The sequence below is a fragment of the Python bivittatus genome, unplaced genomic scaffold (genome assembly GCF_059951505.1).
Source record: "Python bivittatus isolate LINGU-HERP-01145 unplaced genomic scaffold, Pbiv_v1 ctg000660_np1212, whole genome shotgun sequence".
Taxonomy (NCBI): Eukaryota; Metazoa; Chordata; class Lepidosauria; order Squamata; family Pythonidae; genus Python; species Python bivittatus.
The window spans coordinates 2,483,375-2,495,936 of record NW_028277092.1 but is presented as its reverse complement, the minus strand read 5'-3'; the positions used below and the strand labels follow the sequence as shown (position 1 = coordinate 2,495,936).

The window sequence follows — 12,562 nt, the reverse complement described above, 5'->3', positions numbered from 1 at the left end:
TTCCTCTGCTGATGTGGATATCCAGTAAGGGTAGCATGTTGTTGTTTTCTTCCTCTCTGGTGAATTTTCTTTGAAGATGTTGTTGATTGTTTCATGTGCCTTCTCTAGTTCATGTGCCTTTTTTATTATGACGAAGGTGTCATCTACATACTGGATCCATACTTTTGGTTGTATGCATGGAAGTGCTATAGTTTCTAGACGCTGCATTACAGTCTCTGCCATAGCACTGGGTTGGGGCGGCTGCGGCTTCCCGGCCATGGCAAGCAGCACCAGAGCCGCTTGGTTTGGGGTTGCTTGCCGCCCTGCATGGCAGGTTGCAGGGTGGCCAGAAAGGCAGAGATGGGAGGGAAATAGCTGGGTGGGGGGAGTTGGAGGCAGCCCCTTACCTTACTGAGGCTTGGGGGTGGGAGGGATCAAGCCCAGAATGGCTTGGATTGGGATGGGTACTTGCTTAATGACCCATGATTCTCAGTTAACGATGGCAACTGGGACTGCCGGGATTGCGATCACTAAGCAATGCGGTCATGTGACATTTCACTATACAATTGCATTGCTTAGTGACAGAAATTCCAGGCCCAATTGTGGTCGTAAGTTGAGGACTACCTGTATTCCTTCCTTTTACTTCTAACATTCTTAATCTTTAGTTTGTTCAAATATTGTCATAGGATTTGGTTTGTCTTCATTTCTTCTTTGTCCCACTGCACAGAGTTCTTCAACAAGCCTTTTTGTAAATCCAGTAGGAAACACATGGTGATTTAGAAAAGGACGTTTCACTGGATCTACAAAAGAAACTGTCTGAGGTTTTAAAATTTAAAAAGGAAATACAAATGACAAACCAAGAGAATGACTTAGATAATGTTTTCCTACTGGATTTACAAAGGAGGCTTGTTAAAGCCTTGAAGAACTCTGTGTGATGGGACAAAGAAGAAATGAAGACAAATCAAATCCTATGACAATATTTGTTCTACATCTGACATTTCTTCAATAACTTCAATATCTTTTGGACATAGTCTGTCCATAGAAGCAGACATCATTACTGACGTTGATATTGTGGCTACTATTTTCTGATTCCATTCTTCAGAAGTCTCCTTCAGTATTTTTATTGTCATAACCATATATCTTTCCTCTACCTAAAATCTTTAGTCCCCTCTAGTGTCCAGTTTTTGAAATCATGAAATTATTTATCTATGTTATGTCTTGTAAAAACCAAAACAAGATCTGATTCCCAAGAGAAGCTGTTTGTACTTTATAATTAATTCTTATTGTAAAAGTTTTAATATTCTAATTTTATCTGAACCCTTAGACTGTTTATACAGTAACTTCCTAAGATTAAAATCTTATTTAGCTTTTTGCTGCTTATTTCAGATTCTTAAGCTTATAGTTAAAGTTTCTTTCGTTCAAGATTAAAGGCAGACTCACCTGGCATTTTCAAACTTGTCATTCTGAAGATGTCTAATAGCTTTTAAGTAGTTAATGAGCAATATCTGAAAGTGATTAGAAAGTGAGGTTTCCAAACTTAGTGTCCTTTAAAAGTCTCTGCCACAGTTGCGAACAAGATGGCTAATCCCGTCATCTCCCAGCGCTCAACGGAAAACCACTGTCCTGCAGTCTCTTTGTGAGGAGTAGCCATCTGGAGCACACATGGGTGATCTCCTGTTCTCTCCTTATCCGGAGAGGTTCCAAGGAACCGGTCTACTCACAGGTTCCTTGGTCTTTGCTGCAGTCATCGCCATACCTCCCCAGAAGCCCTATACTATGTAATTCTATGCAGTAGCTTTGCGGGTTTAAATTTAAATACTTCTCAGGTAGCTTTAAGTCCAAAAGTCCTCATAAAGTGACTCAGAGCCCAAAGACCTAGAATAAAAGCAATAAACATGCAAGCTCCACAGCAATAATAAAGTTAAGCACAGTTCCAGAGCAAGAAAACTGTTCAGGGACAACCTTAAGGGCTTAGGCCAAGGATGTGCAGACTCCTGAACCTGGTTTGTCATCCCTTTGGGATTATGCCACCAACATTTTATAGCAAACTTGTCAAAAAAATGTCAGTTGGCATTTAAAGGAAATTAGATATTCTCAGCCTTTGTATTAAAAACAGACAAAAAACCTGAAAAGGCAGGCGAAATTCATGCTACATCCTAGTGGGATGTCATGCTAATATTTGTGTGCCATTTGGGGCATATTTATTAGAAAAGCACCCATGGAGAAGGAGAAATAACTAAAAAAGAAAGGATCTCATCGGATATGTCCCTAAGTCCACGTTTGCTGAAATAAGGGATCCAAGCAAGGGAAAATTAAAAAGCAAAAAGTGGCCCTGCCTCAGGTGCCCGGGGTCCTTGGCTTTGGAAATGCAGTCTGAAAAGGGCAGTCGGGAATGCCCAGAGCTGCCCCCAAGAACGGTCGCTTTCTTCCCTGGCAGCGCATTGAATCGGCTGGGCTCCGCTGGGGCCTTCGCTATTTTGGCCGTAGCTTGGACGGGCAGATTGACGTGGATGGGGACGGCCTGGTGGATCTCGCTGTGGGGGCTCAGGATGCTGCAGTGGTCTTAAGGTGAGGACCCTGGAAAGAGCAGTGGAAGGTGAACCCCACTCAGAGGGGCTGGTGAGTAACGGGAGTGCTGGTGCTGTGCACACCCTTGCTTTGGTGGAAAGGAAGGGCATGGGAAGACAACCTTGCCTTTCAACAAGACATTGTTTAGAACTCCGTAAGCCACCCATGAAAGCAGAGGTCAGCCATGCTTTAGGCCCAGAGACCACTCCCACCTCCAAATCTCTTGAAATCACCAAGGATTTTATAAGCGCGTCAGTCTTGCAAGCGCATCAAAACTTTGCCAGATTTGGCAATCTCACAGGATTTCTCCAGTCCCTTTAGGCACAATGTTAAGGGTGTTTCTTATTTATTAAAATATTAGTAAATATTTTACTAGAGCTCTAGAGCTCAACAGAAAGATGAGGGGGCAAAAATAAAGTCTTCCTAGAATCAAGGTTGTAACTTCCTTGGCGGCAATACCAAAGCAGTTTGCTCCCGCCCTTTTCCTGGAATGTCCTTGGACTTTGCAGTCTACTCAACAGCCCTGGGGTTTCCTCATGATCCCCCATCAGCCAGGTCTGTCCCTGTTTAGCTTCCGAGCCCAAACAAGGTCAGAGGGAAGGAAAAAATCAGGTAACATATGCAGGAATGGAATTATTTTGAATCTCATGTTCCTGAAATTTTGAAATTCCACCCGTCACCTTGAACTCTGACTGAAAATGTAACAGTGCGCTTCCTGTGGTATAAAACTAGTGAAACGGATTATTTAAATATGCTATTCTTGATGGCAATCCATCTCTTTCATTCTGCCCAAGCAGCATCTAATATTTCCAAGGACAGCCCTATAGAGAGCATATGGCAGTAATCTTGCGTAGATTGTGCACAATTACGGTGCTTAGACTGGGGGCTGGTATGTCGTTTGTTGTTACAATTATATTTGTTGGTGATGAATCAGATCCAGGAGGATTGTGCAGATCAATGCATCCATCTCAGTCAACCCTCCCTCCATCAACGTGATCCAGAAAAACTGTCAGAGAAGCGGGAAGGAATCTCTCTGTGTGACGGCCAGCTTCTGTTTCAGCGTGTCCTCACGCTCTCTGAGTCCCCGGGACAGCCACTTGAGTAAGTGCCTCCCAAACCAGAAGTCAGAAGGCTTCAGTTACTGGTCACTTAACTCACCACACAACTTGGGGCACCTGGCCCAAGAGAGTGGTGGACAAGAACTGCAGAAAATCTGCCTCTGCTTTCTAGCAGGGTTTCAATGGTGCAGTTTCTGGACAGGCTGCAAAAGGACTTAAGCAGCTATGTCTGGCCCACAGGGAGCCCATTCGGCCTAAACAGACTCTCCTTTTCGCTCGATCCTAGGTATAAAATACAATGTCTCTCTGGATGACAGAAAGTTTGGCACAAGAGCAGTCTTTGACAGCAGCTCCCAAAAGCTGCTGCAGAAGAGGACACGGGTCGCCGTGGGCAGGACAGCGTGCTCCACTGCCCGTTTCCACGTCATTGTGAGTGTGACACAGGTTCCTCTCTGAATCTTTGGCCCGTGGGACTTAGCTGGTTCAAACTCCCAGTTGGTTGCCTGGAGAGGGCTGTGCAGAGTCCACACAGGGTGTGTCCTCTGTGGCCATCTTTCTGCAGAACGGTTCCTTCCTTCCACATGAATGGAGTCCTTCCTTGGGTGAAGAACCCTAACCGTAGAATCACGGAACTGGGAGGAATCTTGCAGGTCACCTAGTCCAACTCCCTGCTCAGTGCAGGTTCCACTAGAGCAGTGCTTCTCAACCTTGGCCACTTTAAGATGGGTGGACTCCAACTGCCAGAATTCCCCAGCCAGCATGCTGGGATCTGTGGTTGGGAGTGTGCTGGCTGGGGAATTCTGGCAGTTGGAGTCCACCCATCTTAAAGTGGCCAAGGTTGAGAAACGTGTCACAAGCATCTCATGCAGATGACCGTCCGGCCTTGATTTGAAGACTTCTAGCAAAGCTGAATTCACGGCTTGGTGTGACAGCTTACTCCACTGGCCGAGAGCCCATACAGTCTCCCTCACTTGATATGGCATTTCTGAGTTTCAGAAGGGAAGTATCTTATTTACCTGGAAACAAAGGCAAGATTCAATCTGTTTTTTTCCCCCCCAGGGCAATCAGATTTTCTACCTCTATCTAGCTTTCGTTCTTACCTCCCAAATACATTAAGATTCTAGCCCTCATGGTTCTGATTTAGAAGACTGGTTTGGAAGTCCACTTAATTTGGTATTCTCTTCTCTGGCATTCCTGAACTCTGCTTCACTGGAGGCTGGACGGTCGTCTGTTGAGAATGCTGTAGTGATAGATTCCTTCTAATCCTGACAATCTTTAATTATACTCTATACATACCACAGACAAATCCTCATTTCACTGTTCTTTTCCTTTTATAGTATAGATTGAAAAACTTGCCATCCAATTTTGTCTTTATATATCTATTTTCCTTTTTTTTTAAAGTCTCAGATGGGTGGGAATTGGCAGTGGTGTTGGAAAGCTCAGAGGTTGTATGTGGTCTGCAGTTGCCTTCCAGCTTTACTCAATGCCTTCTGGCATTCTCAGCATGCTGCATTAATCAGGGTGGAAAAAAAATATCCTGCATTTTCTTCCTATCAATTCTCATTCAGTTCAATGAAAGAGAATTTACTTTAGAGATTTCAATATTTCTTTCAAAGAGAAGAGAATCATGGATTCTCACAGATCCTCCTGCACTTGCTTGGTGAGATGGTGGCTAAGGATGTGTGTGTGAGTGTGTGTCGTTATATAATCCACCAGCAGTCTATAGCCTCCCTGGCTTCCCGTATTTCCATTTAAAATCAAGAACCGCACCAGGGGGAATTCCTCAAAGAATCACAGAACGTACAAATTGAAAGGAACCATAGAGGTCTTCTAGCCAATCCCTTCTTCTGTGCAGGAATCCACTCAACCCCAGTTTGGAAACCTCCAGTGAGGTAAAGCCACACCCCTTTTAGCAGATGGCTCCACAGTTTAACAGCTCTTCCAGCAGGACATTCCTCCTCCTGTTCAGCCCGAGTCTCTTTTCTTTTAATTTCTATGCATTGGCCTAACCTTGCTCTCATTTTCAGTAGAGAACAGAGGCATGTGATAACCTATTTAGATATGTGTAGCTTCAACCATCTCTCTCTGGCCCTCGGTCTTCCCTGCAAACCAAACCTGCCCTGCTTCTGATTCCAGAGCCTTGGTCATCCTGGGAGCTCACCTCTGAACTCATTCCAGATTCTCCAGTGCCCAGAACTGGACACAGAACTCAAAAGTGGCCTCAGCAGCCCAGGGGATGATGGAGCTCCTGGGGGCGTTTTCAGAATTCTCCCCTTGAGCATCCGGGGAGAGTCCAGAGTGATGGAACGAGGGTGAAGAAAATCACTCCCACCACCTCACTTGAAAAACACTTTCCAGAGAAACCTGAAATACATTTCCACTCCCTGTGAGGATCAGGAAGACGTCCATTTTTAAGGGGAAGGAAGCATGTTAGAAGTTTCAGGGCCGATGTTGATTCTCCAAAGTATCTCAGGTATATTTCTCCCCTGCAGGACACCTCAGATTACCTCCGGCCAGTCGCAATCGCAGTGAAGTTTGCACTGAGTGATGCTGAGCTGCCTGGACCTGTACTGGATGAGAAACTGCCCACCACTGCTAAGAAACTAGTGAGTGATACAGCCATGTGATATACACACACAAGCATGGATGTGTGACACAAACTGCACATTCAAGAAGTGGCAGAAGAAAGGCAAGTAGAAAACATTCTAATCACCTTTAGGCAAAAACAGTTCAGCAACCTGTGAATCTTGTACTAAGAGGTAGCGCTTGGACTCCTGTCCGCAGAATGTAAGCTGTTAGGTTAAAGACCTCAGCTGCTTACAATTAACAGGACTTTTGCAACACCTGAGCAGCTAGATTGGATCTGAGGTCTTGTGAGCAGGGCTGGTAGGAAAGATCTACACTGGAATTTGAAAACAGGAAAATACAGCCTTTAAATCCAATGCCCAGGGCATAGTGAATATGAAAGCTTCAGAGCCTGAAGGTAAACTGGACTTTCCCCTCTTAGATATTTCAAGGTGACAAGCATGTCTCTAATGCAGACATTTTTCTCTATAGGTTCAAACTAAAAAAGATGGATTGTGCAATCTTTTCAGTTCAATAGCAATAATTTCACTATACTTTGAGACAAATGCTATCATTTGTGATGAATTTTTTATGTTACCTAGGTTAGTCTAGTTTTGTTAGTAATGAAGAGGGATGAAGGGTAAAGGAAAATGCTGATACTCCTAGTTTGAGGCACTCCTATTCCTCAGGCCTCTGAGAATTAGAAACTTATCTTTAAAAAAGGCGAGGGAGGCAAAAACTCTACAGAATCGAGTAGTTGGCTGTTTTCCAGGTCCCCTTTTTCAAGGACTGTGGTGAGGATGATGAGTGTGTAACAGATCTGGTGCTACAAGCTGAGATGGATATCAATGGATCCAGGTAGGAATCTGATCCAAAATCTCTTGCAAGTTAGGCAAACATTTGATGGGGATCTTTTAAACTGGATGCTTGTACTGAGCAGGGATTTAAACTTGATGGCTTAAGTGGCCCCTTTCAACCCTAGGATTCTATGATTCCACCACCCGGGCACAACTCGAAAACCACTAACCAAAACCAAATTAGAATATTAATGTAGAGATGTTCTCAATAACACTTTTTGAAAGTGCATATAGTTCCATGGAATATAAACTATTGGTTGTTTGTGATCAGACGTAGAACTTTCTCACACTGATCTTAAAGCCTATGAGCTTTACGAAAATACAGATTGGCTAGAGGCTGGTGAATCATTAACCCATTTCTCTTTGCCTACAAGCCAAGACTGAGATCCTTGTTCTTTTTGCAAGCCACATGGTTGTCATCAATTTTCCTCATTCCAGGCAGAAGCCTCATGTCATCCGTAAAGGGAAGCGGAAGATGGTGGTTGATGTCCTTCTGGAGAACAAGAAAGAAAATGCCTACAACACCACCCTCCAGATCTGGTTTTCCAGAAGCCTCCACTTCTCCAGCCTCGTGCTGAAGGTATGGTGCCCCTAACCCTAAACAGAGTCATCAATGGGATGCCCAGCCAAGGGAGCCCACTCTGACCTCCACAGACAGACTTTCTAAAGAGGCTGGAAGTGCTCTTTACAACTTGGTGAAAGTGTAGCCTATGATATTACTTTGGTTATTTATATATAGAAAGAAGTTGCCTCTAATAACTGAAGTCCTAGCACGTCTATTTGACCATTCCTTGAGCATTACAGTACTTAGAAGCAAGATTTCAGTTGAACTTTGGAAGCAAATTCAGCCACTGTGGTTGGTAAACCATGACTTGTAGTCTATAGTGCTGTGTTGGCCCTGCAAGTTGTATTTCATTCATGGTTAAGCAGTGGTTTAGCTTGGTGTGCGAATCTAGTTACAGATAGCTTTGGTTTGGGATTATATTTTCAGTAATATGGAAACTCGAAATAAATAAAAAGAAGCACTGCCCAATAACTTCCCCCAGATGCTCATTTCAGTTTATTTTAGCTCTCTTCTTTCTCCCACAGGGGGAGAACCCAGTGAAAATGGAATGCTCCATTTCTTCTGCTCAGGCCCGGACATGCAGCGTGAGCTATCCTGTCTTCCGGTCCTTGGCAAAGGTGAGCAAACACAGGCCTTCTAGAGAGTCTGGGGGTGGTTGGTTGGAGGCTTCTTAGTTTAAGGGTAAAAAAGATGGGCATCCTTCTGGCATGTCTGCTTTAGGGCATCACATGATGCACTAAATGGATCTCAGTAGACAACAGCCACTTATGGGGAAAACGTTACTGCTCTCTCAGCACTTAAGGATAGCTCTCCTGCCTTTTTAAACCAGCTCACGGTCCTTCCTCCCTTCCATCTGGGATAATGTAAGGCATCATCGTCAGCTCTTTTTCCCTTGTTTTCTTTCCCAGGTGGCCTTTGCCCTTGAGTTTGAATTCAGCTGCTCCTCTCTTCTGAGCCAAGTGCAGGTGAAGCTTACAGCCAACAGGTGAGAACTGGGGGGCGGGGCATTACGAGAAGTCTGTGTGGACCTGTCACTTGCAGGCTAAATGTTGGAGAGTCAGGTTAATCTCACAAATAAAGAATAAGATGTTAGTCAAAGGGGGGGAAATAAAACTATCTACTACAAGAGGTGCAGACAGGCACAATGATTAATATTTGGAGGGATAGCAGAACCAGATATTGTAGGCAGAACCATGAAATAAAAAGGTAGAGCTTGGGGGTTTCTCCCCCCGCCCCAATTCTTATGAACTCAAACCATGTGGCTTATATGCGTTTATTACCCTGTTTGTACAATGGGCTGAGTTGAAGTGGCCCATCCTTAGTCAACAGAAAACTAGACCAGCCTGAGATCTGCTGTCCTCACTGCTGGTCCTTGACCTGTTTTAGCTACCTCTTTTCCAATCCCTCCGAGATGAGCATGATAAAAGGACCTTTCCTCAATGGCACCTGAGCTCAGCCCAGACAAGCATTGGGTGGCCTCCTTTTTCTGTTGCTTCATCTCATCCCAGCCATGAGTGAGACACCTTTAACCTTCCTGAGCTGCACTGATGTTTATGGGGCTGACCCGTTCTTCTGACCCCATAAGATGCATCCAATCCAAAAAGCTTGGTCACCCATGACCTTGGAGGGAAGCAAGGGACTGGCAGCTTCTGGGAATGGAGGCAGTGGGTTAAGAAAGGGACTGGCAAGAGGGGACACAGACCTAATGCCAGTGAAGCATTATATCAACTCAAGGATGGGTAAAGAGCACTTCAAAGCAGCAGCAGGGAAAGGTGCAAATGCTAACAGATTTGATTCACACACCTTGTGGCTTAAGGGGGAAACACTCTTTCAACACTAGCTCAGCTAAGAACGTCTTAAGCCCGTTCTCTCTTGGGCTGGGACAAGATTAAAGGCAACATCATGGGGACATGGCACAAAGACATCTGAATTATCTGATTTGCAGATTCCATGTCTCCATGGCTTGGTTTTTACAACATGTTCTTACTGTCTGGTGAAAAATAATACAGCAGCATTCACATGATATACTAAGCCCAGTTAGTTTAAACCCAGGCTAGTTTTATTATGGTTCAGCAGGTTGTGTGAACTCAGCAGCCTGTTTGGTTAGCTCATGGCTCAGTGCACTGTGAATCCCTTCAACAGGCTAATTTGTTCATCAAATTCTGCTATGATGCCAATTCATTTTCTGTGTGGGTGGAACTTGATCCACTCACAAGGCCTTATCTCAATTTCACATCCTCCAATTTCCCTGTAGATGAGAGAGAATTTGCTAGGGGGAGGGAACTGTGTTTGGCACACTTCCTTCCTTCCCAGTTTAGCCATGGTTCTGATCTTTTGGAAGTATTATAAAATATTATTGGTACACTGACTCATTTTCATATTGATTTCGGAGCAGCGTGTTGACCCTTGATGCTTCTCAGCTCAGGGGATCTTACCCATTTCCTCAACCCCCCAGGGACATGAGTCCAGAGGAGCTTTGGACCTCATTCCATCCCCTTCCCAGAGACTCCTGGCCAGATGTTGAGTGTGGCCTCCTCTCAGATGATCTTTTAGTGGAGACATCCCAGTGCCTTTCCCAGTCAGTCAGCATTAGCTTGCTGCACGTCCGGCTTGTCACGACAGGGCACTTTTAGCTGGTGCTGACTGAGGCCCATGGGTTGAACCTTCTGGTCTTCCTGACCTGCTCCTGCCTCCTGCTTGGGAGTAATTCCTGCTCTGCCACCCATCCTTTGGGGGTCACCTTCTCAGCATCCACCCCCTAAGTAGCCGGAATTAAACTTGAACTCATGAGCCTTTGGACTGTAAAAAGCCCCAGTTTTTCCTGTCTTGGGAAGGGCTTCCTCCAAGCCACTGACAAACGGTTCCTCCTTTCTTCGCTGCAGTGACAGCAGTGAGTCCAATCAAACCCTGACTGACAACACAGCCCGGGCTGCTGCCTTCGTCAGTTATGAGCCTGACCTGTTCCTGACTAGGTACGCTTGTGTGTGTGTCCCTGTTAGAGACAGAAAGACAGCCCAAGCAAGTCGGGCCTGCAGAAAAATGGTTAATTTATTTATTCATCAGGCCTTACTCATTATTTGTTATGTTTGTCCAGGACCACTCCACTATTGGGTGATTTATACTAAACAATAGTTAAAATAATGGTTCAGAATTGGGGGGGGGGAGTGTCTGAGGGTCAAGGGAAGCATTCTGGACTTCAGACTCAAAGGATGTCTCAGAAATAGGTAGTTTTTGTTTTTGTTTTTTAGTGAGTCTACTCTGAACCGCTATGAAGTGCACCCTGTGGGAACCTTTCCAAGTGATATGAGCCCAGAGTTTAGGACAACCATCAAGGTAATGGCGTGGAAAAGAAGGAGCAAGGGCACTGGGAGGAACTGCCAACTTTTTGTTCAGCCCTTTTGGCGGGTGTGTGGGCAGGAGGATCCAGCATTGTAGTCTTGGGACACAAGTTCTGCCCCTTTCATATGCCCGTGATGATGTGTGCACAGAAGGGGCAACGCTTGTGTCAGGACTGCACGGCCCCACTTTCATCACTGCCCCCATTGATCCTCGTCCTGGGTACCTCAATGGGGGCTTTGATACAAGAGGCCTGGTACAGGCAGTACTCTAAAGAAGCAGTTGATCTGTTTTATTTATTTATTTATTTCGTAAATAACCAAACAGATAATAACAGAAAACATTAACAAAAACATAATCTGCGGGAGAATACACTCAATTTCCCTAGCAATACAGCCACTTTGCAGGCTCCATACCCACATTACCAGATCCCCAGGCCAGATGGCAAAGCCACGTCTTCAGGTCCTTCTGGAAGACCAGCAAGGTCAGGGCCGATCTGACCTCAGAAGGGATGATGCTCCGAAGTGTGGCTGCTGCAGCAGAGAAGACTGTCCTCCTGGGTCCCATCAGATGGCATTCCTTTGTGGACGGGACCCACAATGCCCTTCCTTCCAGAACCTGATGGGATAGGCAGATGTGATTGGAGAGGGGGGGTCCCTCAAATATTTCTAGTATTATGCACATTGGGGGTGCTGTAATGGAATGCCTCCCCCCCACCAACACATAACTTTACAGATACAGGATTAGATGTGAAGAAAAAGGTTCTACAGTATCTTAATCTGATTTCAAATTGGAGGTCTGACATGACTGAGCACTTTGGCATCAGAGGAAATTATGTATAATTATGCTGTTCAGCTTATCGTTTTGTAATATGCATTTATTGTCACAAATTCTTAACAAACAAACCAAGCCAAATATTTCATGTCTCACATTTTTTTATCCTCCATTTGTTATATAAAATAAAATAAGATCTTGGTTATAGGGGATCTTTTTATTTTAATCCCCTTGTTTTTTTCCTATTCTGGAATTTATGTTTAGTTGTTACTAACAGGCAGAAAGACGTTCGCTAGGACCGTGGCTTGTTATTGAAAGTCCCTCCGTTTCCCAGTGGCAGCTATTTCTGTAGGCTGCAGAAACAAAAAAAAGTTGAAAGACATGCAGCTGCTCTACTTTTTCTCTCTCGACTGTTTCCATTTAGTTCCTATGAGAACTGCAATTCAACTTTCAGAACGTGTGTCTGCTTTTTACTTTTTTTCCTCTTCCCTATCAATCTCTCTTTTCCTTTATTGTTGTTGTATGCCTATTAGGCAACTATTTTCTTCTTTTGACTGACTGAATGGAAATTTCTCTGGGAGAAAATGCTGTCGATACATAAAGCTTCTTCTCTGCATAAAGCTTGAAGATTTCATCCACCTTGCCCCAAAGGAGAAGTTAACTTGCTTCTTCAGAAAAACCAGAATGTTCAGATCCCCATTTTTTAATTCCTCCTCCAGTCTTTAATCTTCTTGTCCTTGCAGGTACAAAATCTTGGCTGTTATATGGTGGCCAATCTCTCCCTCCTGATGGCACTTCCTGCCACCGGCTATCAGGAGAGGGAATTCCTCTCAGTGACCCGCATCCTTACTGATAATGTA

The 12,562-nt window shown here is 44.6% G+C and overlaps 1 protein-coding gene across 1 annotated transcript in view; it reads left to right on the top strand.

Moving 5' to 3' along the window:
- Positions 1–12,562, top strand: part of ITGA10 (integrin subunit alpha 10) — a 64,998-nt gene that overhangs the window by 39,402 nt on the left and 13,034 nt on the right. Inside the window, exons 15-25 of the mRNA XM_025172129.2 lie at positions 2,417–2,547; positions 3,482–3,648; positions 3,892–4,034; positions 6,098–6,211; positions 6,943–7,028; positions 7,466–7,607; positions 8,117–8,209; positions 8,501–8,577; positions 10,475–10,564; positions 10,841–10,925; positions 12,446–12,559. Coding sequence (XP_025027897.2) covers positions 2,417–2,547; positions 3,482–3,648; positions 3,892–4,034; positions 6,098–6,211; positions 6,943–7,028; positions 7,466–7,607; positions 8,117–8,209; positions 8,501–8,577; positions 10,475–10,564; positions 10,841–10,925; positions 12,446–12,559 — 1,242 coding nt within the window. The remainder of the gene's footprint in view (positions 1–2,416; positions 2,548–3,481; positions 3,649–3,891; positions 4,035–6,097; positions 6,212–6,942; positions 7,029–7,465; positions 7,608–8,116; positions 8,210–8,500; positions 8,578–10,474; positions 10,565–10,840; positions 10,926–12,445; positions 12,560–12,562) is intronic.